Here is a 27,487-nt window from a genome sequence, read left to right as displayed (position 1 = left end):
AACAATGTATATTTTAACATACAACTTTAATGTGTTATATGTGTAAATTAAAATGAAAAAAATAAATGCGTCCTTTATTGTTATCTTACAAGTAAATTGATATTAATGCATAAAACCTTACTGTAAAGCATTACCAAATGAATGTATTCGGTACATTCATCTTTATGAAATAAGAATAAAACTTAAGCCTCTTGATTATGCATATGGTGTTGATATGTGTGATAGCCTACGTAACGTTTGTTTGTATCCTCACTGCTTCATTACTTGTGTGCCAAGTGTGAAATCCAGCAGGATGCAAAGATCACCGTGTCATACCAAGAAAATCTGAATGGAAATTATTACAGCGCCTGGTGCACCACTCCCCTCAGCAGAGAAACAGGAACTTACTCAACAGTAAAACACTACAAGTGTAGCTTCGAGAGGAGGAGAAACACACCGACTTCTCAAATGTCAAATGAGGGTGGAGTGTGTGACGTTCATCAGGCAGAACGGGAGGGGGAACGAGAAAGAAAGGGAAGAACTTTTTCCGACTATTTCTTCTTCTTCCAAACAGAAATTTAATACAAAACGTGTTAACCTAGGCGCTTCAGGTCGCGAATGAATGCAGCGATAAACAAAAGACAAGAAAGAAGGAGGATAAACAAGCGTTTGCGGAGATCCCTCAGATGCCTCTGTGCAACAGATGACAGCATTAAAAATTAGCACAGCGTGAAGCCTGTGGCCCTTTGACAGAAACGGGTATGCTTTCACTCATCTTTTATTCTTAAACACACATATTAATCTCTTATAGTGGGCTATTTTCGAAATAATAGACCTAAAAGCGTATCCAACATTTGATCCATACAGTGTGCAGTAACTCTGATGCTTTAAGTTTATGTTTGTTTGTCAAAACATTACTTAATGACTTCTAAATTAAGATTGGGATTACTACACACTTTTAAATCATATTGTCTTGCAACAGCGTATGGCATTGTTGACTTGGTTTCACAGCTTAGCTGGACTGCAAGGGTTAACACACGGTATTACATAATGTTTTGTTTTCTCTGCACCTCAGATCTCCCCTTCAGCATGACTTCTGAACTGGACTCTAGTTTGACCAGCATTGACTGGCTTCCTCAGCTGGGAATCAGCACTTTGCGATCAGGGAAAGAAAGAGTGGAGCGAAAAAAAGAAGGAGGAAGAGAGAAGGACATCCCTCCCATACCTACACCGTCCCCTGGATCCAATTCCAAAGTGAAACCTCCTCACAGCTACGCCACTCTGATAGCCATGGCGATAAGTTCTGCTCCTGAAATGAAGCTGAGTTTGAATGATATTTACACATGGATCAGCAACACATTTCCTTTTTATAGCAGAGCAGGAAGAGGATGGAAGGTAAAGGGCCAGACCAGTACATGACCACTTCCTTGTGCTAAATATACATTGAGGCAGAGTTGTGTATGCAGTTGTGCTCGAACTGGGCCTGTGGTTTGGATTTACACCTTTGTTGATTTAATAAACAAGTCTAGAAAGAAACTTTTGTAAAATATAAATGTAGCTGAAAGCAGTTCTTTTGTATATTAGGGTCAATCACAGAGTTAAACATGTCAGGATGATACAACCTTCCTGGTATCATAATACAGAAAAAAAGTCTAATTAAAGGAAATTAAAGGCTTGAAAAGAAAACTTTATGGCATAATATTTTCTTTAATTATTTCCTAGAAAAAAAAAAATATTACATTTTTTTCATTTTAAAATATTAAATAATTTGACCATCTTGTCTTTTTGGCAAGGCATGGTTAGTTCAGGTTGTAAAATGTCATGTGGTGCAACCCCTCAAAAAACTTAATGAATATTATTGAGTCATTTAGAGAACTGATCATTTTTACGTCATTGATGGATGCAATGTAGATTTTAGGCATTTAAATTTAACAGTTTAACATTTCATGATTTTTCAGCATACAATGTTGTGTGTGTTTTTTTATGGTTTTGGGATCTTGGCCCTTTTGAAGGACTATTGACTTTGATAGTTGTTGGATTTCAGAGCCCTGAATGAATCTCATGGAGCAAGTAAACATGCCTTTTCTTCTGTCCAGTGGCTCAGTTTCTCTTTTGATAGATATAACACCGACTTGAGTTTCTGGGGAGTTTGTTTTGCATCATATCCTACCATCAAAAGGTGTCAAAATGAACAGACTGCTTTTTATTATTGCATACTTAAAATTTGTTTATGATTCATCACACAGATTTATAACAGACCTACAATGACAGTTTGTAGGTGTGTAGTGATACTTTACAGGAAATGTGATGCAATCTCTTCTACTTCACGATTAAAGCTATGTGATATGATATGTGATGCTCTTTAACTGGAAGTGGTGCTGACTATCTGAGGAATCTGGACACGTTTAAAAACAGATTTTAGGAAATGATTCAAATGATTCATAAAATGTTATTTATTCTTGTGATGACAGCTGAATTTTCAGCAGTCATTACTCCAGATGTGCTGCTTAATATTTTTGTGGAAACCATAATGCATTTTTCAAGATTCTGACAAATAGCAAGTTCAAAAGAACAGTAATAGAAATCTTTTGTAACATGAGTGTTTTTACTGTCATTTTTGATTCATTTAATGCATTCTTGATGAATAAAAGTATTAATTTCTTCTTCAAAAAAAATAAAATAAATGGTAACACTTTACTTAAAGCCTTTATGTATAATGCATTATAAAGGCAGTTTTAATGCATTAATTATGTTCTGTAATGCACCTTATAATGCATTGTACAATCTCATAAACAACTGTAACCACAGTTAATATATTATAACACTTATCAATTCATCATTACACTATGCATTTTAAATTTGGTTATAAGTATTTACGACAAGATAGAATGTATTTCAACACACATTATGAATAATTAAAATGCATTATACCCTTTAATAACCCTTTTCAGTGGATTATACATAAAGTCTTTAAGTAAAGTGTTACCAAAAAGCTTACTGACCCCAAATCTTTGCATAGTAATGCATGTCAAATACATATGTATGTACAGACACATTTCTGTTTTGTCCCTTAGAACTCAATTCGACACAATTTGTCCCTCAATAAATGTTTCCGGAAAGTTCCTCGACCACAGAGCGATCCTGGGAAGGTGATGTAGTCAAATTATTTTTTATATATATATCTAAGGTTTATTTCATGTTAGATAGGAAAGATTATTACTGTCATGCTACTAACTACTGTTATAACACTCTCAAATCCACTTACTAATACTGAAGCTAAAATAATCACCTGTTTTAGGGCTCATACTGGACGATGGATGTACCGCCTGAGTCAACTCAACCCAGGGCAGTCAAACGTCCTTATCCTAAAGAGGAGGAGGTAAGAGTACGTCACGTGAAGTATATTTATCACATCTATGATATCAGTATTTCCCTCAATGACATCTCTCTTTAAGCTCCATTCTCAGAGGCCCAAGTGCCTGTCAGTCAAGCAGAGCCCCTCCCACCTCAGCCAGACAGCAAAAGCACGTTCTCTCCCCCTCCTTGCAAGGTTCAAAATCATTTCTTCTGCTTTTCTATTTCTATTAAGGATTAAGATCCTCTTATAGCAGAGCTTGAGGTCTAAGAAAGAGGAAATGAGAGTGTGTGGTAAACAAAAGAAAGCTAGTGACTGGAAGACTTTCATTTATAGTGAATTTAAATGCATACATCATCTCAAAGGAAAAGTTCAAATTAAAATTCTGTTATCATTTTCTCACACTCATGTCATTCCAAATCTGTATAGTATTATTTTTATCTATGGTTTTCAGAATCTATACTATGCATTTACAAAATAGGTGCCAACTTTAAAGTTGTATGAACTACAAAAAGGGTGCTTAGATGCCATTAATGTTATTGTTTCTGTATAACGTAACCAATATTGATATCAAATAGAGGTGCCATATTCTAAAGATGTCAACTTAGGAGCTAGCAGCAGTTTACTAATAGCTTGTGCAAACACAAACCCTCTTTTGAGATAAAAACAATTACTGTCAAGATTTAAAGACATGCAGCAAAAAATTAGCAGTCACAGACACAATTACTTTTTCAGCTGAACTTATGGATTTGTAGGAATTTCCCTTTCAGACACCACACAAAAACATGTCTTAACCCAATTTGCACTTGACATGGCTGTGATAATTTCCTGTTTGGTAGATTGTGTTCGTCATAATGGAAATTAACTGGCTACATCTGTTTTCTTTAATTTGTGCATTGTCTTTTGTGTGCAACAGAAGAAAGAAACCTATACAGATTTGGAATAACATGATGGTGAGAAATTAATGACAAAATTTACATTATTGGGTGAACTATCCCTTTAAATTCGAATTAAGTTTGGGTGTGAGGATGAGTAAATAATGTCAGAACTTTCATTTTTGGCTCAACTATTCCTTTAAGTAGTATATAACATTGTTTATCTAAACAACTCTCAAATGAATCTCTGCAAATTAAATTTCCACAGCAACGTCCGAGCATCCCAGTACCAACATCTCTTCCTTCGAACCCTCATGCTGATCCCTCCCTTCGATTCTCCTTTGCTGATTTGAACTTACCAGATTTGTACAATTCCTTCCAGTCCCTCTGTCGCTCCGTGAGTGAGAGAGTCACCTCACAATGTAAGTAAATCTATTATGCCACTCTTTTCCTTTTGGCTTATCATTTATTTTGATTCAGAATCAAGTCGGTGTAAGATGTGTCAGTTTAGTTGATGATTCACATTCTCTCTCTCGCTCTCTCTCTCTCTCTCTCTCATAGCGGACGTTACCAATTTACTTGGACTAACCCATGACAGTGCACCGCTCCACACGCCAACCCTGCCTCCCCTCTCCCCCTGCCCCTGTCCAAACCCTAATATGAACCAGTACACCAACCCCAACCCTAATCTTAACCCAAACCTCAATACCAATGGCAACTTCAACCCAAATACACCTAATACTAACTGTAGTTTTATACACAACCTAAACCCAAACCAGAACTCTAACATTAATCCAAACTCCAACACTGAGCCTGACAAGCTACTGCACAGTAATGGTGAGTATAATAACTGCTCAGGAGTGACGTGTTGATGGGATGCGAGTGTCCTGATCCTCTCTTTCTCTCTCTCTCTTTCAGCTGTTCCTGCAGATTGGTTCAGTAACGCTGACTCTTTGAGAGAGAGTTTCAGAATTGCTAGTAGTTTGGACTGGGCTAACATTGATCTCACCAGTCACCCTGGTCAGTACTCAGCTGTAGTCTACATGCTTTCACTTTCCGCTCTGGAGTTACATTTTAGTTTCAAAGTAACCATTTTGGAATATGTGCATCCAGAAGCAGTATTTTCCACTGTTGGAAAGCTATTTTGAAACTGTAACTTGGCAAGTTGCAATCTTCTTATACTCAAACTAAAATTGACACGCTACCATTTGGTAAAAAAATTGCTACAATACATGCAACAAACAAAACATAGCTAATTTCTGAAACCATTAATATCTTTTTAAATACATAATCATAAGGATGTATGATTTGTTAACTTATAATATAAATACTCATCCATTTACACTAAACGCTGAACTGTGAAAACAACACTTTAATTAATCTACAGGGTTTGCACCGCCCTGGAAAACCTCCATTTTACATTATATAAAAATTAAAATGTAATAAGCAAACAAAAACATTAAGCAGCACAACTGTCATTTCACTAGAATGATTTCTGAATGATAATGTGACACAGAAGACTCTAGTAAGGATGCTGAAAATTCAGCTTTGTCATCATTACATTACATTTAGTCATTTAGCGGACGCTTTTATCCAAAGTGACTTACAAATGAGGACAATGGAAGCAATCAAAATCAACAAAAGAGCAATGATATCCAAGTGCTATTACTAGTCTCAGTTCACTTAATGCAGTACACATTGCAAAGTTTTTATACATTTTTTAATTATATAATAATTAAATAGAAAATGGATAGAATAGAAAAAGAATAGAGCAAGCTAGTGTTAGAGGCCCTTTTTGCTTTTGTTAATTGTACAATAAATAAAAAGAAAACAAATAGACAGAATAAAAAAAGATTCTAAAAGGGACACATTTATTTTTTTAAAGAATAAAATGAGAATAGAATGTGCTAGACTTAGAGGGTCAAATAAAGATGGAAGGGATATGTTTTTAGCCGATTCTTGAAGATGGCTAAGGACTCAGCTGCTCGGACTGAGTTGGGCAGTTCTTTCCACCAGGAGGGAACATTTTATTTAAAAGTCCATAAAAGTGATTTTGTGCCTCTTTGGGATGGGACAGTAAAGCGATGTTCACTTGCAGAACGCAAGCTTCTAGAGGGCACATAAGTCTGAAGTAATGAATTTAGGTAAAGGGGTGCAAAGCCAGTGGTGGTTTTGTAGGCAAACATTATTGTCTTGAATTTTATGCGAGCAGCTATTGGTAGCCAGTGCAAATTGATAAACAGAGGTGTGATGTGCATTATTTATGGCTTATTAAAAATTAATCTTGCTGCCACGTTCTCGATTAGTTGTAAAGGTTTGATAGAACTGTCTGGAAGACCTGTCAAGAGAGCGTTGCAATAGTCCAGCCTGGACAGAACAAGAGCTTGAACAAGTTGTGAAGCATGTTAAAAAAAGGGCCTGATCTTAATTGATGTTAAATAAAGCAAATCTGCAGGACCGGACAGTTTTAGCAATGTGGTCTGAGAAAGTCAGCTGATCATTAATCATAACTCCAAGGTTTCTGTTTGTCTTTGAATGAGTTATGGTTGATGTGCCTAACTGGATGGTGAAATTGTGATGAAACGATGGGTTTGATGGAACCACAAGCAGTTCTGTCTTGAGTTGAAGGTCTGCTGAGGTTAGACAAGCTGAGATGCAAGCAGCTATCGTTGGATCATCAGGATGGAATGAGAGGTAGAGTTGAGCGTCATCAGCATAGCAGTGGTATGAAAAGCCATGTTTTTGAATGACAGAACCTAGTGATGTCATGTAGACAGAGAAGAGAAGTGGTCCAAGAACTGAGCCCTGAGGCACCCCAGTAGTTAGATGTTGTGACTTGGACACCTCACCTCTCCAAGATACCTTGAAGGACCTATCTGAGAGGTAAGACTCAAACCACTGGAGTGTGGTTCCTGAGATGCCCTTTGTCAATAGGGTTGACAGGAGGATCTGGTGGTTAACCATGTCAAAAGCAGTGGACAGATCCAGCAAGATAAGTATTAAAGATTTGGAATCTGAAATTCGGGAATGTGTGCCTGAAGAGTGAAACAAACTCATTCTACGGGGCCACTAAAATGTTAGCGGTAGCCTGTTGCATTACAGTACATGAAAGTTCACTTACCGCATACACAAAGTAAGGAAAAATGTCTGATAGGAAGATGGCAAATGATTTGCAGATCTTGAGCACCAATGACAAACATCTAATCTTGTCCAATGTGTGGTAAGCACTGCCGCTCCATAGTATAGAGTCCTTGTGATCACAAATCTCGAAAGTGAAATTTATGTACAGTCGCCTGTACTTAACCAACGATATAATTGCATGAAAAAGTAAGGAAATATATTTTAAAGTATTTTTTTATCCTCCCTTCTCGTAGGCTATTTATTCCCTTAGTACACTTGGGTTTCTTAAGTAGTGGGGTTATACAAGCGTGTCTAAATGCTGAGGGAAAAACACCAGTGTGAAGGGATGTGTTAATGATGTGAGGGAGTGCAGGTACAACTGCAGGTGAAATGACTTGAAGGAGATGAGATGACTAGGATCAAGCAGACAAGTAGTAGGATGATTAGAAAGGATGAATTTGAGGACTTCTGCCTCAGAGAGTGAAGAGAAGGATGTGAACGAGTGTATGTTTGCTGGTAAGATGTGCTTGACAGTTTGTGGTGTGGAATAAGTTGTGGCCTAATGGTTAGAGAGTTTGACTCCTAACCCTAAGGTTGTGGGTTTGAGTCTCGGGCTGGCAATACCACGACTGAGGTGCCCTTGAGCAAGGTACCGACCCCCCAGCTGCTCCCTGGGCACCGCAGCATAAATGGCTGCCCACTGTTCCGGGTGTGTGTTCACTGCTGTGTGTGTGCACTTTAGATGGGTTGAATGCAGAGCACGAATTCCGAGTATGGGTCACCATACTTGGCTGTATGTCACTTTACAGTTTTTACTGTATTTTTGATTACAAAAATATAGCCTTAGTGAATATAAGAGACTGTTGTCACAAACAACTTTTAAAATAAGGCCTGGAAAAATCTTGGAAATGCATTGGTCATAAAGTGTGGGAACCCTGTAATTGAATCAAGAAAAAAAAAAACCTTTTACCTACATTTTTATTTTGCTGAAGAAAGGATAATCAGTGGTTGCAATTTTTTTTTTGGACCAGTTTATTAAAATGAACATCTAAATGAATAGACATGCAAACATTCTGTGCATAATCTGTGTGTAATGTTGCTTAAAGGTTTGTTAATTAATGAATGCATTCAAAATACTACAAAACTACTGTACATCACTGAAATTAATCGTTTCTATCTATGTTGTTCTCATGCAGACCTGGTAGAGAGCATGCGGCAGGCTGAGCTCTGTGACTGGGCATTGGATTCAACGCTCTTCACCTCACTCTGTGATTCACTCAACCGTTTCTTCACTCAGAAGGGTCTCATTAGCTCATCTTCTGGTGGCCCCTCCTCTTTTGGACAAATGGCCCCACATCCTATGAATATGCCGCCCACTAACCTTCCCAGCCTTGCTAGTTTAACTCAACCCTCTCCACTCATCTACTCCACTCAGCTCCCTCCTGGCACTAGTGAATCTCCCCTCCAAAGTCCCAGGAGAACCCTGACTCCTCACACCCAGAACCAGACAGCACAAAGATCCCTGGGGCTGCAGCCCACCACGAGCCAGCCACTGACTCCTAATGGTAGGTCAACAGACCCCTTAAATCCTTTACAGGACCACTGTGCATCTAAATTTAAAGGAATAGTTCACCCAAAAATGAAAATTCTGTCATTTGATTACTCACCCCAATGTAGTTTCAAACCATTCCATGACTTCTGTAGAACATTAAGATATTGTTTTGGAGAATGTTTTAACTGTTTTTACCCATTGTCCTAATACAGCACTTCAAACTCAACCCCTGACCCCCACAGGACGTCCACACTTGAAGAAAGTCAACAGTGAGGAAATCCAGGATGATTTCGACTGGGATTCTTTGATTGAATAAATTTGTTTGCAGATAAATACACCGTAAAGAAAACATGAGCCAATAATTGCGAAAAGGCATGAGTATCTGTCAAAAAGGAGGTGAGGCTAACTCATTCATCTTGTTTCATTTATATGTGGAACAAAAGCAGCACCATCATAACAATGATCATCTTTCAGCTGTTTGTTTCCTTTGATTGATATGGCACAGTGGTGCTGCTATAGTCAACTGCATTTTGAAGTGCTGGAGAATAAAAATATCCAGCACCAAATTGTGAGATTAACCAAAATATTTATCATGTATGTTCCTGAACTGCTCCAGACCTTGAACGTTGGGGTGGATTGATCCACACCAGGTTGCCTTTTACGTCAACGTATTACAATGTAAATAGCATTAGCACTTCAAAAGCTTGACACTTTAGTCAATTTAATAGCTATTGAAAGAACTTTTTGACCAAAGACAATCTTAAATTGCACTTTTTCAGCAAATTGCATGTACACTAACAATTTGTGGGAGAATAAATGCAGTTTAACAGTACACTGAGGTATACTACAGCAATACATATGGGTGTATTTTGACTGAAATCAATTATGACATTTATTGCTTTATATTATTACACTGTCACATAGCAAATCCCCATGGGGACCCAGTGTCTTCAATAAAAAAAATTAAAAAAAAGAAATGTCCAATGTCTTTTAATTGCCATTTAAAAGCAAACCAATACCAAAGAATGAAAAGCTTAGACAATTTTTTTGTGCATTTTTTTTTTATTTCTTAAATTTCTTTGATTTTTTTTCCCCTCCATTTTATTTTTAAATGTGAATGTTCACAGTCAACACCACACGATTTTTGACCATCGCCAATATTAGAGACATATCTCTAAAATGTTCATATATATATATAAAATAATTCATTGAAAGTAAATAAAGAATAACAGCATGGATCATGTCATTCAGTCCCCAATTTTATGATTCCGCATAATCATTCAGGTAATTTTTTTTTTTTCAGTTTCAGAAGCGTTAACACTTTCCCATTCTGTGTAAATGTTCAAGGAAAAAATGTGAAATGCAAAGACAGGCTGATTATCACGTGAACAGGTGTCGTATTAATGCTTTGATTCTTACAACTGCAAAAATAAATGTGTGAAAAGAAGGACCTTTATAACAACTTCAGAGTGCTGAAAATGAGACTATCCTGATAAAACCCCATCAGAAGCACAGCAGAGGACCGAGTGAAAACAATGGACACATCATACAAGCTCTCTCTCTCACTCACTCACTCACTCACTCACTCACTCACTCACTCACTCACACACACACACACACAGCATCTCTTCATGTGTACCACTTGACGTGGACTGAAATTTCGCAGGTGGTCGAAGGAGACCAAGCAGGCATCTGTTTCAATGGCAATTTCCAGTGCGATTTTCCTTGGTTTAATCGATCCCAGGACTCAGAGACATACGATTAAAATAAATTACACAAGATTACACATTAAATTAAAAGTAATAAATCTATCGAATGATTTTTTTTTTTACTAGAGTTGTGAATAAAACAGACAGCTGAATTCTTCTCAGTTCAGGGTGAGCCTGTCACATTCATCCTTCATACACTCTTTCATCAGAGGGTCATCGGCTCAATGAAAGGGGGAGAAAGGGGTATATGATTGAGTTCATTAGTGGCTTGTTTTCCTCCTCCCTTATCTTCATGTTTCTGAACAATAACAATCATCCTAATAATATAACAATATTAACAGCCTGCATTCATTGAATGAACCCACCAATCATCCATGTCTGTCAAAGAAAAAAACTGAACTAACAGGGAAATAAATAGATTTCAAATACTCTAAAATAAAATGAAAACAAAAACAATTTTTGAAATGCTGTTTTGTGAAAGAAAATAACATTTTTGTTTTTACTTTTTCATTAAATATAGAGATGTACACATTTCTTTTTTGTCAAACACAAACTGTGTTGGTAGGGCAGGTTTGGATTGGTTGGATTTAGTTGACAGGGCACATGGGATTGGTGAAATCCCTCAAAGAAGGAAAGGATTGGTGCTTGTGCCTGTTGTTCCACCTCCCATAGATCCTCCAGTTCCCATCACTCCGCCCACCCCTGACGGCCCGCCCAAAATCAGTGCAGGTTGTGCAGGGCCACCAGGGCCCATCAGCAAGGGATTTCCTGCGGGACCCATGGGGGATATTCCACCAAAAGGCATGCCCATTGGGCTGGACTGTACCATTCCCATGCCCATACCAGGGGCCACCATAGGGACCCCCATTCCTGGCATGCCAATCCCCGGCTGAACCATTCCCATTGCTGGTGGAGGCATGTGACACAGCATAGGATTCTGGGGAATGGGGCTTGTACGGAGCTGGCTCAGACCGAGTGAAGAAGGTTGAGGGGAGATGGATGCCATCGGAGTCACGCCAAAAGGATTAGAAGCAGAAGGTGGCGTCGGAGACACCCCTCTACTGGAAATGGTACTGCCTGGGGTAACTCCCATACCTGTTGAGGAGGCACCTAAAGTTAAAGGAGAAAACTAATGTTAGAGGGATAAACAAAACATGATTTCTCTCTAAACGTGGGTTGTTTTAAATACACACCCTGTGTCTGTAGGAAGGGGTTGTGAGATGTGGAGGAGATGGTTGGCGGTGGTGGTTGTTTAGGTTTGGGTTTTGATGATACTAGTGAGTCCAAATCCACGAGTGCAGCATTGGGACCCAAGAATGATTCTGGCGTTTTTCGAACAGGCAAGGAGGAACTGAGCGATGAAAGGTCAAAGGGCACTGGAGAGCCTGTGCTGCCTCCACCTCCAGCATCACCTCCTGTCACTGAGGAGCCTCTTCTCTCTAGATCAGCTGTGTGTGTGGAAAAGATTAGACATAAACGGTTTAAAAAACGATACTGTGAATGTCTAACAAAGAAACAGGATTGCTGTCCAGCTGATCCTTTGCTAAGACCTGCATTAAACACAGTACTGACCAATACTACCAATACCATATTATTAGACAAACATTTATTTATTTTATTTTGGGATGGTGCACCATACAGGCTAACAACTAAGATATCTGCAATCGACTCCCCATTGGAAATGAATGGCTGCTGGTCTTGTTGTTTCTCATAGATAGTGAAAATGTACAGTTTAGAGATGCACTGATACTGGTATTGGATCCGATACTGCACCCCTGTACTTGTACACGTTCTCATAAAAATGCTCTGATACCAAATGCCGATACCACACAGCGTGTGAACACTGTTGTGTCCAGATAAAGAATCACTGACAACAGAACAACAGAGATCAGAATGTATTAAAGATTAAAGGTGCCGTATGTAAGATTTTGACTCTACTAAAGCATAAAAATACCATAATATGTTTGCAGATATTTAAGAAACATGCTAAGTTAACATACTAGTTTATGAAACATTTAATTTTACATTCTTTTATTCTCCTTTGAAAATGTGCGTTACGGGCCGGAATCTCTGACTTTGTTTTGGTTTGTGAAACCCGCACACTGCCAGTTTATCCAATTGTATTTGCCAGTTGCCAGTTGGTGGAAAACACCGGATATTTCATTTCATTCATCATCAAGTGCGCTCGTTCCTGTTGGTGTAGTCAATCTGGCAACCTGCATGTGCGTCAAGTCTGAGGAGGAGGGGGTGGGTGAAAAAAACCCTCTCCAATATTTTGAATTTGGACTACAATACCTAGTTCAACCACTCGGGGTCAATCCTACATACAGCACCTTTAAGGATGTCTATGAAGTACATGTATGTAATTAATATAATGTCAAACATCCATTATTCATGCCTGTATAGCTGATGTGCGCAAGCTCATAAGCAAAGCACGCTGAGTGGATTGAGTGCACAGCGGCAATATCCCTTAATCACAGACATCACTGGAACGTAAGTTCGGTCTGATATGTCAAAAGCAAGCAAGTAAAACGATGTAAAAGTTACTTAATGCAACCCTCTACAGACACCCTGGCAATTGAATCGCCATTGGCTAGTAAATTTTTTAGTTTACTTGCCAGACTGATATGCTATATATGCATGTGTGTGTTTCTATCTATCTATCTATCTATCTATCTATCTATCTATCTGTATATGTATGTATATGTGTGTGTGTGTGTGTATATATATATATATATATATATATATATATATATATATATATATATATATATATATATATATATATATATATATATATATATATATATATATGTATAGATAGACAGATAGATAGACAGATAGATAGATAGATGTTTGTAAAGTGGCACAGCTTTTTAAATATATGAAAGTACTACATTCTTAATATCAGTCAGTCAAGCATATAGCAAATATATGATAATCAAGTATTTAATGTTAGAACTTTAATAATTAGATTTAAAACCATGTATGAATGCATATGAGTCATTTTAACTGAACTTAGGACTGGTGGTGGTGCTTTTTTGGTCATTCAGTGTTTCTGTAAAAAAAAAAAAACATTTTTTTAGAAAAACTAACAATAATACTGATAAGAATTCTACTAATAAAAACAATGTAAAATACTCTAAGTCTTAACGAGCCGCTGGATTCATGAATATTAATCAGGTTGTGTGCGTTCGCTCTAATTAATTTGCTAAAATCAAAACAGGGATGATAATAGGTGAGCACCAGCCAACGAGATTGTCGTTTGCGTATTAGTTCTGCCCACTACCAGAGAACCCGGCAGTTCTTAAAAGCTGAAGCATTCCAACTCTGTTCTTTTGACAAGAAAATACAACAAAAGAAGATCGTTTACACGTAGCGCGTCAATTCTGCATGTTATGTTAAACTCTGTAATCTCACTCTGTAAAAAATAAAAAGGAATGTCTAATTAATTAAAATCATAAAACTTAAACAATTTAACATCCGTTTATTAAAGGTTTAACAAAAATTACATGCTTAGGGCCCTAAGAAATGTTTTATTTTTTCCAACCTTCTGTTTTGTTACCAAATTCTGTTTTAGTATGTCTAATTATGTGAAAGCATAAAAACATGTTTCATTTATTCATACAATAGCCTTAAGATATTTTGCGTTGTGTATTTACATTTTTTAAGGCATAACAATTAATTTAATCTAACCTTTAAATAATAAAAATTACACAAATTTAATTTTTTGGAAAATAAAGGTCATTTAATGTTACAATTAAAACATTAAAGTAATATTGTATGATTATTTCTTTAAAAATAAGGTTTTAATAGTTTTAGTAATAGTAGTAGCAGCCTATTATGTACATTCTACTGAATAATAGTAATATATTTCTGCCGCAACGCCTTCGAGGTTAAACCAAACTTTTATTTTGACAGGTTGCTGTGAATACCTTTACATTTCTGTGTGTATATGGCTGCATTTACACTTGGCATTAACATGCGACCTGTATCTGGATGTTGTCCACATACACATTGAAAAGACAAGTGTAAACACAATTCTGATCAGAATGTTATCCGATCAGTGTGTCCTGGTCCAGAAGTAGTTGAGGATGCATTGTGATCGGATCTCGGTGTAATGTAAACACAATCCAGCTATTGTGTCTGCATTCGCAGGTCGACATCACGCAAAACCCCGCCCCCTCTCTCGAGAACTGTGAGAAAAAAAGACGGAGAACACCTGTGTAGAGCGCTAATGAGACTCCTACACTTATCTTTGATTTGTAAAATGTCCCGCGACTGAAAATGCTTTTCAAAAGAAAACCCACAATTTCAGGTTGACTTTGCATCGGGCCATTCTCTGCAGACTTATTTAAATATTGCGCGGAAAAGACAGATCCGATCGGTTATTCAGACAGAAAAATCAGTTGATGTTGGCAAATGTAAACGCGCCGTGTTCTGATTGTACGGTGATCGCATGTTAAAGGGGTCATATGATTTAGGGTTGGGTATCGAAAACCGGTTCCATTTTAGAACCGGTTCCAAATTTCCAAGAACCGGGTGTTGGTTAGGGTTGGTTATTTTAGATTGTTTTTATTTTTTAATGGGTTTGAATTTTAATTTGATTGGGTTCGATTGTTTGCAGGAACGAAAAGAATTTGCGCCCTGTTTGTGTGCAGCGCAAATGAAGCGCAAGCGTGTGCACTGAGAGCAGCGGTCATGCTGCGGGTTCCCAGTTTGTGTCCGTTCTCGTACCGTTCCGTGTATTTCAACAGTAGAAAAGGTTGTTCCGAGCCGAAACTGACTTCTTTCATATTTGTCGACCAATATACAGAAAACTACATCAGTATATCATCTTAAACACTGCAGTTTTTGTCTTACGTGAACGTAAACAGATGAGAAAGAAAACACACATGTACAGTATTTTTGCTTAAAGAGACAACAGCCTAATAAACGCACTGCCTGTCATTAATGTTAATCAAAGAACAAAAGAAAATCATTCACTGATCTTAAATGAATATATTTAATAACTTTAATTGATTAATCTTTATCTTATTTATAAAAAGAAACCTATTCAGTGTTTTTAAACTTTTAATTACAGTTTCTGTACCTGAAATTTTGTTTAGTTGTATTTATTTATGATATTGCTAATTGATTTGTTTGTTCCTATCTTATTACTGACTGTTTTTAACACTTTAATATTTGAAATTTATATTAATCTAGTTGTTTTTGGTATGGTATTTTTTTTTAAAGCACAGGCAAAATTCCTCTTGCAGTGTTTTGTAGGCTGCTGATTTTTGCTTATGTTATTCAGCTGCAACAGAATGCTTTGTAAAAAGACAGAATAAATGTTTGACTTAATTTTTTTTATATTGGATTTTTTATCCTTTTGGAATCGAAACTAAGAATTGATAAGAATCGGAATCGATAAGCAGAATCGGAATCGATAAAATTCAAACGATACCCAACCCTACATATGATGCTGCTAAAAAGAACATTATTTTGTGTATTTGCTTTAATTAAATGTGTTTATGTGGTTTAAGGTTCAAAAAACACATTATTTTCCACATACTGTACATTATTGTTTGTCCTCTATGCCCCACCTTTCTGAAATGTGTTGTTTTTTAAAAATCTCATCGGTCCGGAATGCGAGGTGTGCTCTGATCCAGTGCTTTGTGATTGGCCGAATGCCTCAAGCATGTGACGGAAATGTTACGCCACTTGCCATACTGTGATGCGTGTCCCGGTCAGAACACCGGCAAGACAAGACAAAAACAATTAAACCCATTACAAACAAGCCATTTGTTGCATCCAGTGGGGACATAATTATGCATTATAATGACTTATACTGTGTTTTTACGCATTGCATTGCACCGCGTAAACATAAAACCATGTCTGCATTTGTGATCAGAGAAATGACAAACGACAAGCGCTACTCTACACCAGCGGTTCTCAATTCCAGTCCTTGCACCCTCCAGACCTCAATATTTTGCAGGTCTGTATTTTTTGAAAATCTTTATTTTTGTAATCATGTTTTTGGTAGTGAGCTCATTGCATGAACTGTGTTCCCATTGACATGGTCCCTACACAGTGTTCATTGCTCCCTACTCCCTGAGCAGGGGAAATCTTTTGAAGTTTACTTCACTTCGCAACATTCATTTATGGATTTGTGCTGCGCAACTTCTTTACACACGGACAAGTGTGACATCATATACCTCTGTAAATACAATTTAAATTCACGCCTCGCACACTTCAATGCACTTTGAATGGAACATAAACCTTTGCTTCGAACTGGAATCATGGTGGAATATCCTGTGATGTCCACTTCGCAGGGCACTTACGTTCAAATAGAACAAACGTCTGAAGCGTTAACAGAAACATACAAAACATGCAGAGCAGGGGGCGCAAGGACTGGAATTGAGAACAGCTACTCTACACTGCTCAAAACTTGCGTTTGAATCATCAGTGGCAAATCCTCTACAATAAAGACCTATTTAATCTGCATATAAAACATTAGAAATGAGATGTTTAATTCTTATTTTGTGTTTGTTAAAACAAAAACTATTTGTTGTTTGTCTCAATAAATTGTGTTAATTTAAAAATACAGTGGTTAAATAAAAAAAAAAAAAGTATATATATTGCTTTTTGTTTTAAAAAAGGTTATAAAAAATGTCAATAATTATCGATACCAAATGATATGAAACATTAAATTGTTGATACATTTTTTTAGCCCAGTCCTACAACAGCACCTTTAGAAATATATTTACTGAGAAAAATGGTGACGTGTTCAATACTTATTTTACCCACTGTGTAAAGCCCTTGCTATGTGTACTATGTTTAAGCTAACTGAGACTTGTTATAGCACCTATATATATCATTGCTCTTTTGTTGTTTTTGATTGCTTCCATTGTCCTCATTTGTAAGTCGCTTTGGATAAAAGCGTCTGCTAAATGACTAAATGTAATGTAAATGTAATTTTCCTGTTATTCAAAGTGTCAAAACATGTGGTGTGACTGTCTGGCCATAACAGTTGTTTTGGAAACATCTTTGAAATTACCCTAAATTACCCCAGATTAATTTTCTGCATTATTTGGCATGGCATGTTTTGTAATCCTGTATAAAACTGCAAAGCATTTGTATTTATATTTCCAACATAATATTCAAACAAACTTTGTCTGATAATCATGATATTTCATTTTTTAAGGCTACGGCCGATTCTTCTAGATGAAAAACATTAAAACCACTTAATTTAAAATTTTAGTATGAATTTATGTGTACACAACCTTCTTAATGTTTGAACAACTACAAAAAATATTATTTTTTGTATTTTAAAATGGTCGAAAATCCATGTCAAAACATCAATGACCCATAAATAGAGTGAAAGAAACAAAAGCTTGTAGAATACATTTTAACTGGCATAATTAAGTAAGAAAATAACTGAAGGAAATATCTATTTACTAAATAAACTAAGCCAACTAACACTATACATATTCTTTTGGTTTCTATACCCAGTATTTCTAAAAAATTATAAATGCAATGAAAATACCGGTATCTCGGAGTATACAGGAATACTTTGCATCGGCAAGTATCAAAAATAAAAGTACTGTATCGTCCCGTTCAGAAAAAGCATCATAGTTCCTACCAGCTCACATAAAAATAATATCCATTTTATTTCTGGAAATCTCCAGATCACCCTGTGAAACCTTCTGTAAAGCTTATCAAAAAGGAAAAAGAGTAGCCAAGGGGTGGTGCCTTGCAAATAGTAAATAAACCAGTACCAAGTACAAAACCTCTTCAGCTGCAGAGTGGGGAGTGAAAATGTGTGGAAATTACCAACAAACACACTGTTATGTCTAAAGCAATATAACTTATCTTTGGACAAGTCAGGGGTGTCCAAGCCTGCTCCTGGAGGGTCACTGTTCTGCTCTAGCTTCCACTTAAAGGGATAGTTAACCCAAAAATTAAAATTACCCCATGATCAAGCCATCCTATGTGTATATGACTTTCTTCTTTCAGAAGAATACAATCAGATTTATATTAAAAATGGCTCTGGCTCTACCAAGATTTATAAATGGCAGTGAATGGGGATTGAGATTTTGAAGCCCAAAAAAGTGCATCCATCCATCATAAAAAGTGCTCCACACAGCTCCGGGGGGTTAATAAAGGCCTTATGAAGCGAAGCGTTTGTGTTAGAAAAATATCACTATTTTAAAACTTTATAAATCATAATCTCCAGCTTCTGCTAACTGTCGTATGCGCATTCATTAGAGAGAATGGTGTTCCAGCAGATGATGTAGCGTAAGCTCCAGTGAGAATATGCTAGTCTCGCGAGAACCAAGTTTTGCTTACAGCAAAGGAAAACCAGTCTCATATTGGCTTGTATCGAAATCCTCCAGGCATTTTTTCTTACAAATCCTAGTTTTGTACTTCTAATACGTTACCGGTGTTGTTTTGCTCTCTTCGGTGCGCTTCCACGTAGCTACACTCTGCTGGAACGCCACTCTCTATTGAACGCGCTTATGACAGTTAGCGGAAACTACAGATTATGGTTTAAAAGTCCTAAATCTGTATATTTTTCTTAAACACATCGCTTCACTTCAGTATTGGACACCCCCTATGATAACTGCATCTATGCATTTACATGTGCAAGTATACCTGTGCCGTTAGTTTGTTTAACTGAGCCACTCCAGGGGTCAGAGGTCAGACCGTCAGTGGCAGGGGCGGCTCCTTCCGCTGCCCAGGGATCGGCTGACCCTGAGAGCGGGGTAGGGGCCGGAGCCACTGAGGCAGCCCAAGGGTCGGCACTTGGAGGGGTCACGGCTGGAGGGGATACAAGGAGAGGTCAAGGATCAGAGGACACCATGAATAAAGAGGAAAAGCCAGGGTAAAGACACAGAGGACACATCCTCGACACTCTTACCTGTGGACGCCCAGGGGTCAGAGTTCACTCTAGAGGACGAGTCACCCCATGGATCCGGGGCTACTGTTGCTGGTGCTCCTCCCCAGGGGTCGGCACTTGGGGGAGAGGCCGGGGAAGCAGCTCCCCATGGGTCGGCAGGACCCCATGGCCCAGCGGTAGACGCAGGAGCCAAAACGGGAGGTGGAGAGGGTCCGGCAGAGCCCGTTGCAGGGCCCCCCCATGGATCTACGGCACTCAACTCCATCAGAGACGACTGAGAGAGAGACATGTCAGTAAGAACGTCCTCATTTCGAAAGGAATCCGCGAGAAAGCAAAAGAGTGAGAGGGAAGCTTGTTTGTACAGAGAGGACAGACACTTACACTTGCAAGTGGTTCAATAATAGCTAGTGTGGCGAAATGTCAAGAAGGAAGAAACTCTAGAGGAAGTGAAACAAGCTCACACACATCGTTGTGCTAAAGCGCGTACGCAGGGTGAGAGACACAGACAGAGCAGGTAACTCTTGGAGAGTGAGAGGCAGGTACACAAACACAACCCTCGGTAACACAACACACTACCATGAGTACACCTCACGCTCTCATCCTAGAAGAACAACAACTCGTCAAGCATGAACTCTTGCTGACACAATCGTACACAATCACACACCTCCTCGGGCTTGGCTTTCTCCCTCTTACTCTCCTCGATGGCCATCTGCAGCCTCAGGTCGTCTCCCCTGCGCAGACGCTCCTCCTGCCAATCACACACCACCGTCACATCATCACAGTGAACCAAGTTCTGTGGGCTGATGGGAAATGGAGTCTACTGAACTGTGGCAACCTGACTCCCATGTCTCACCAGCTTCAGAGTTGTGCTTCATGGCTTCAGCTACGCACAAATCAACAAGATTTGAAAGTAGTGGGCGGTTTGTCTACTCTGACATTTCATTCATAAGCTCTGATGGAATTACAAAGAATGAACAATTACTGAGAATTGTAGGTACTTTCGGAATCACTCATTGATTTCATCATGCAAAAGTAAAAAATTTGTTCTGAAGACTTCAAACAGAAATTATGAACAAGAGGTAAGCTCAACACATACAGAAGAACAACAGGAATTTTTTAACCTTTTTAAAAGCACTTACTAGGTATTTCTTAGACACTTCAATTGTTCCATGATCATTCTGAAGCATATTACTTTCAGGCTGATCTGTGATTTGCAAGGGAAGAGGATAGCAAAGGAAGAGTTCATCCACTGTAACCTGGATGAATTTTTGCTCCCTGACCTTTTGGTGAGTCTCCTGGCTGACTGTGAGTGCGTAGCGGAGATCTGCATCTTCCAGAGGGTCATTGCTAGTCTGAAGGAGGGGGGCAGGGTGAGGACAGATGTGAGTGAAGGAGTGAGGGGAGAAATGTGCAGAAACTGTGCAGAGGACGGGCCAAATGTTTAATGCGTGTTATTCTACATTAGACAGACCATATTTCTATTCTATGATGGCAGTTAGGGAAGAAGGCAGATTTAGGGAGCTTTAAAGAATGATATTATTAGCAGAGCTCAACAGTAAGAATGGCCTGAGGCCAGTATGATATAGTTGAGCCAGTTGACAGAACTGTCACTTGACCTATTGGGGCACATATCTTACATTTTTTACATGCTTTTATATACATTGCTAACTTTTTTTACTCTGAATACTTCTTGTATTATTATTATTACAGAATTATAACTGCTATCATTTAGTGTGTAAAAAAAATCAAATTGTGTTGTGTGCCAGTTAAATATTGCCAGGGCAATCTGAACTACTGATCAGACTCAACAAGCTGGAAAAAAAACTTTACTGTTGAGCTCTGAATGGGATGCCACAGTTAAAGTACAACATGTAATTCATTGGCATGTCCTAAAATCAGTAAATATATTTCACAAGTCACAGTCCATTAGAGCAATTTATTACAGAACTATCTGGAATATTTCACTGGAACAGATTACATTTTGCTGTCAAATATGTTTGTATAATTGGCCACTAAACTATATAATTGAACACTGTCTCAGGCAAACAATTTCCTGTGCTACCTTGCAGCATGGTCTCAACTTTCTTTACATAAAAAAAACTCATAATTTACATAATTTATTTCCATTTAATAAGCAGGATAATGTACAGTTAGTATTTCAATTTCACAAAATTAAGATCTGATCACCACCTCATGATTTATTCTGCATATGACCAGCTGACTCCACATTATCCCTTACATATAGTTCTGCTAAAATCAAATTTCACATTAAGTATGCCAACAAAGCTCTTTCCATTTCTAGTAGAACAACTATTCATCCTCCTCTGTCTCTGAACCATCTCAGTAGTACATTTTACCTGCAGCTTGAAAACCTGATCGCCGATTGGCTGAGAGACTTTACCTGTTCCGCCTCTTCCTTGCTCATGGCCAGTGCCAGCTGGAGCTGCAGGTCCTCCTCTCCAGTGCTCTGGGGCCACGCCTGCTCAGCGTCTGCTCCCGAGGGCAGTCCTCCCCCTAAAGCAGGAGCAGAAGGGGCCGAAGATGCTAAGGGAGGAGTCAAATGACAGCCATTATGATGCATCAATAGATGGTGGAGTATCGGTTCCTAAAATTGCTTCCAGAGCAAAATGCTTGCCAACATCCATACTTGGCCAAAGCTGTGAAGTGCACTCAAAGTGTTTTTATAAGGGTGCTGACATTCATTTGAGTGTCTGCCTTGACCCCTTTATGAGCCCTTCCTACTGCAAAGCACTTCTAGTTCTTACCACTGCTAGTCTGTGCCATCTTCTCTTTGGTCTTGAGAGCATGTATCCTCTCCTCTCGTAGCCTCTCCTCGTCTTTTAGCAAAGTCACCAGCTGCTTGGCCTTTTCCCGTACATTCACACCCTGAAACATGCAGACAATATGTAATGTTACATATGAACTTACTGTGTTTTGCACAAAGCAAGTGTGTAATTCTAGTACGTTTAATTGTCCAGCATCAGAATTAATAATTTAACAATCTGAACTACATGTTGTTGAGTTTGAGGTAGTGCATGTGACAAACATGTTATTAGGGTTACTAAAATAAAATAAAACCTATTGGGCTGAAGTTTTTTGTGGTTTAAATGTGAGTGGGAGAAAGACCTTGGTTGAAAGTCATGGCATTTGAATTGACTGCACATAGAGACCTTGAGTGAGAGATTGCTGTAGTGTGCGAAACACATTTGAGAACCATTACTAACATGATGAAGGACACTTCAAAACTAACACTGAGAGCTCTCCTTTTATTTCCATTCTGAAAGAGAGATAACATGTTTCATGTGCACGTGTGTATAAATATAACTTCTTGTTTGTGTATACCTGGTCCTTGCCATCTCTGTCAATGTACTGGAAATCTTTGAGAGTCTGAACGGCGTAGATGTTTTCCCTGCATTGCTGTGCCACTCTTTCTGAACCTGTCTTTATCAGATACTCCATCAGAGTCATAGCCTGAGAAAGAGCAGAAGTAAAAATACAATCAGATTGTGTTTATAACCTCATATACCACATCTGCCACTAGTGAGGGTAAAACTGTCAAACTTACTTTATATACATGTCTCCAGTTCTTCCCATGGTCGTTGAGTCTCTTCCAGACCATGCTCATAATCTCTGAGAAGGCCACTACATTGTATGTCAGGTCAGCAATCTCTGACATCAGAGAGCTAGAGGGACCCCATGGGTCATTAGAGGTTGCTTCCCTAACTTGAGAAAAATAAAATAAAAAAATCAAACTTGTGTCTTTTCATGCTTACTGAATACTGTAATTTTAAGTATGTGTAAGTGTTTGAAACTATACTCTATGCAACTTTAAAAATTTTAAACAGAAGTATGCTACATGACTGCATAACACTGCATGTTTATTCAGCTAGTGTTGTCAAGTAAAAAAAAAAAAAAGAATTAAAAATAATAATAAATGTTAAAAAACAAACAAACAACAGGTTAAGAACTGCCATTGTACCATATATACCACTGAAGTAGCTGTTATTGCTTCCAGTTCATTTATAGCACTAGAAACTGAAGGTCAGTGCATTGCATTGCATTACGCTCTGTTATATACTGCACAACTTAGAGAATATAGTGGTTATCTTTATAATCTAAGCAGATAAAAAGAACAGACTGTGCAAATACTACAGAAAGAGTATGTACTAGAGTGGTCCAGTAGTATGATACTCCAAACATAACTTTATTTCACTGACCAACATTGTGACGCACTTTTACTATTTAGGCAGGAATTCTATGCAAAAAAAATGTATGTGATGAGATTACTTAATTCACTACGAAGACTATGTGTTCAGCATTTTTGGTCACCTGTTTTTCACCCTAAACTAAAATTACTGATGTAAACATATGAATGAATTCCTGTCTCTTTTGTATGACTGCTAACAATTTCATTCAATCGGGGGAGGGGAAATGAAGAGCAGAAATACAAAACATTTATCAGGAACTAAAAGACTTTGAATAAGAAGCCTGTTTCAAGGCTAAGATGAAGAAGAATGTGAAAAGAAGAACAGAGAAAATGAAAGCTGGGTTACAAAGGTAAAAGTCTAACCTTTATCTCTGCCTCTGAGTAATTGTGAACAATGTTCTTCACTTGTCGCCGCAGCGATGATGTCGACATGGCAACAGGCTGGCTATCAGGTTCTGCAAAATCTGGAACATTGTAAAGCAATGTCAATAAAACGCTAATATGGACAGGTACAAAGGCAAACAAAGGCTACACATTTTTCAAAAGGGAGTGTATCAGCTCTGAGACTGAAATATCTAAGAATGACCAGGAGGTACCAGCAGGACGTTTATCAGAAAACAAAAAGGAAATGCTTTGGCTGCTATTCAAACGCCATTCATCTCTCCATCGACAAAAAAAAAAGACCTAATCTAACATAATATCCCCAGTAACGTGCACCCTCTGTAACCATGAGAGCGCAGCACCAGGAATTCCCCAACCTAAAAGTCCTGTAAACACAAGAGCATCTGATGACGTGTAAGTCTGGCTCCAGGAAGTGTGTGTGAGGTGTACTATACCTGGGAGTGTCGTTCTCTCTCCCCCCCTCGCGATCTCTCTGTGTGTGTGCACTCAGGTCGGGGTCTCTCACTGTTTAGCCTGTCCACTGTTCCAAACCTCCACACGGCGGCCACATGAGGGCCCAGAAGCACAGATGTGGGGTGAAATAACTATGAGAAGAACAGAGATTTAGACAGGAGGTACAACATACAGGGATGAAAGCTCGTGCAGCACTGTGGAGGCTTAAAAACACAAAAGACATAAAATTCCTCTCTTTGACAATAGAGAAAATGCAGTAATAGCGCACCATGCCTGAAGGCACTGTACATTGCTCATCTGTAACATCAGCTAGGTGTAGGCCTAGAGAAACAAAGCTGAAGCTCAACACCTGCTGTGATGTATAAACACAACATCTATCACTTCACTATAAAGTCTAATTTATCATATGTGATACATCGATTTATAAAGTCGCTAAATTATCAGTATGATTAAAAGCAGTTGAACAAATACGACTACATGCCTTTTGCACTCTGAATGATAACTAATATTTTTAGTAAAAAAAAAGGCTTTCGGCATAGTAGTAAAAATGTCCACCTTCACATCATGGTATTGTATCTTTTTACCGTTAATTATTTCATGATTTTTAAGAAGAATTTCAAGATTAATATTTACTGGATGGAAGCCATTTAGGCTTATTTGATTATCCATACATCAATTATGTATCAAATATAAAACAACGGGATTTTAAGGATAATTTTTCTCTCAATAATCATAGTAAGCTCCTGCATTGAATTCTATGTAATTAAAACTGCAGAGCTCTGATCATAAAACTAAGAATTAAATATCATCTTACGAAGACATAATATTAGAAGATACAGATTGACAACTGATATTTAACTATATGCATTTTATGCAAGTAGTCCGTTATAGTTTTATAAAAATCGCACTGATGTATATTACAAGCTATCAGTATTTAAACTTACATTTTGTCCATATAAACAACATCTCAACCAAACTGCATATTTTTGATCAGTTTTGAGCATCTAAATAAAATAAACACGTTTAGTCCCTCCTTGAATGTCAGCTCTATATCACACATGCGCTATAAAACACCGGTTGTATTATAGAATAAAAAATACCCCAAACTTTGACATGCATATTCTGTCTAAAATATACAGCTCCATCAAAAAATAAATAAATAAATAAATAAAAATAAAAAAAATACATCGGACTATTATTTCACTACTATTTAATTACGTCACGTTTACATGGTTAACATTAAATTAAACACAGGTATAACACAGGAACAAGGGAGTTACTAACATGACCTGATCATATTAATAAACTATCACACCACACTAGCACCTTTGACTACATTGAAGGCAAATATAATAAAAATGTCCTTCTAAGCTTCGGTCAATCCAGGAAGAACAGGCGATAAGTAGTAGTTGATAGGGTGTATTAATGTGCAGCTCTGTTGTATAAAGCGTTGACCTGATAACAGTCCCACACCCGCCTTCAGGATACAGGAACAAAGTACAAAATCTGAATAAACCGTTGTCAATGAGACCAGACCTTTAACTACAACCTCCATTCAAAACAGTTAAATCAGGGGTCAACAGGTGGTTTTTAAAAGCAAGTCGATGAGGTGATAAACAACATCCACTGAACTTATCTATGACAACTTTTGCTCGGAAATGTGCATGAAATCTGACAGTTCTGCAAATCTGCATCAGATCTCTTAAAGCGGCGTGTTGTTTATCTCTGTCTGAGCAGAAGACAGTGAGGGCTATCAGACAACAGCACAGACCTCTCTACACCTCACCCAGCTAACAAATGAAGCAGCATTCACTCCCAGCCGTTATGGAACTCTTCTAAAGTAACTCCAGCCCCGAACAAGCCCTCAGCGCTCCAAACTGATAGAAAGAGATCACTGCCAAGTGCACTAGAGAGCAGCTAGCCGAGGCTACTTACCGCTGAGCTTCTGTTCTTCCTCTCAAACACGACCAGACATCCAGCCGAGCAGCAGAAAGCGGGTTATTATCAGTGGAGACGGGGGTAAAGGGACGCGCTGTTGCCTCTGTCACGACGCTAAACTAAAAAAACTCATTTAACAGACTCAAGCGTCGCGCTATGCTAACTCAACTCATAAAGAGACGCGCCTGAGTGCGTGTCAGAGTGACGCTCAGCGCGGTTTTCCTTCACAGCTATCGCCCTTCGAGTCGTGCTCGTCATTTAAACATATAACGTGTCATACAGCCGCTTATACTAATATAACAGCGCTACTGTCGTAAATAACGTCTGAAGTGACCCTGCTGTTGCTCTGATTGTACGAGGAGATGGCGGCACTTCCGCTTCCGTTTCCCCGCAACCGGACGGACCGCGCCCCCTTGCGCTCTCAGAGATTTGAATATTCATGAGCCATGGGGAACTACTATCTTAACAATGATTTTTTTATGTGATTTTGAATAGTAGACATACAGTGAAAGCATCGAACTGTATGAATCTAGACTGTGACGTGAAAATCTGGTATATGAATATTATATAATGCGCAAACAAATGTAATGGTATCGTTTTGGTGACGCTGTTAAACACCTTTATGAGTTCTGTCATTTATTTTGACAGCAAGAGCTGCTATGTGCTATTAACATGTGTGGCACTTGGGTGTCATGTTAACCTGTACGAGCCTTTGAGTTATGAAGAGATGACAAGTATCATCTGATATTTTCTTTACTTACTTTACAGTGATGCTACAGCGCGCAGTGCCCACATAGTGGCGATGTTCTCAATCAGATCAAATCAGATGAAGAAAATCTACAACATACTATACCTTCAACCTTTTTGTCTTGAAGGGCCCCCAGAGTTCAACACAATATTCAAAGGCACCTCGCATAAACTAGAATATTTCTTCCAGTATGTTCTGCTATAATCATTTTTATTAACAGAAACCTCACTTGCCAATTCTTTTCAAATGATCAAATTATTTTTTGTGT

At 38.2% G+C, this 27,487-nt stretch overlaps 2 protein-coding genes across 4 annotated transcripts; one reads left to right on the top strand and one right to left on the bottom strand.

The window, feature by feature from the left end:
- The first annotated feature begins 401 nt into the window (after positions 1-401).
- On the top strand, positions 402-9,247 carry foxj2 (forkhead box J2). The gene is made up of 10 exons (XM_042740637.1): positions 402-738; positions 1,055-1,374; positions 3,054-3,128; positions 3,278-3,358; positions 3,434-3,529; positions 4,478-4,631; positions 4,771-5,046; positions 5,128-5,229; positions 8,526-8,894; positions 9,094-9,247. Exons 2-10 carry the CDS (start codon positions 1,069-1,071, stop codon positions 9,195-9,197), a joined length of 1,563 nt encoding a protein of 520 aa, XP_042596571.1. The 5' UTR covers positions 402-738; positions 1,055-1,068; the 3' UTR covers positions 9,198-9,247.
- A 676-nt stretch (positions 9,248-9,923) lies between these two features.
- On the bottom strand, positions 9,924-26,873 carry LOC109105831 (epsin-1-like). Of its 3 annotated transcripts, none has more exons than XM_042740634.1 (13): positions 26,469-26,873; positions 24,515-24,664; positions 24,041-24,142; positions 23,037-23,194; positions 22,814-22,942; positions 22,237-22,357; positions 21,873-22,015; positions 20,611-20,823; positions 20,136-20,219; positions 19,493-19,745; positions 19,228-19,392; positions 11,784-12,038; positions 9,924-11,700 (listed from the first exon to the last, which is right to left on the bottom strand). In XM_042740634.1, exons 3-13 carry the CDS (start codon positions 24,108-24,110, stop codon positions 11,213-11,215), a joined length of 2,079 nt encoding a protein of 692 aa, XP_042596568.1. In that variant the 5' UTR covers positions 24,111-24,142; positions 24,515-24,664; positions 26,469-26,873; the 3' UTR covers positions 9,924-11,212. The 3 variants fall into 3 exon arrangements, with proteins under 3 accessions (XP_042596568.1, XP_042596569.1, XP_042596570.1); XM_042740635.1 differs by having other exon boundaries at positions 20,752-20,823; XM_042740636.1 differs by lacking the exon at positions 20,611-20,823.
- Positions 26,874-27,487: the final 614 nt, after the last annotated feature.

This window comes from Cyprinus carpio, chromosome B16, assembly GCF_018340385.1.
Source record: "Cyprinus carpio isolate SPL01 chromosome B16, ASM1834038v1, whole genome shotgun sequence".
NCBI classification, from domain to species: Eukaryota; Metazoa; Chordata; class Actinopteri; order Cypriniformes; family Cyprinidae; genus Cyprinus; species Cyprinus carpio.
The sequence above is the reverse complement of the archived record's forward strand: the minus strand, read 5'-3'. Positions and strand labels throughout refer to the sequence as shown.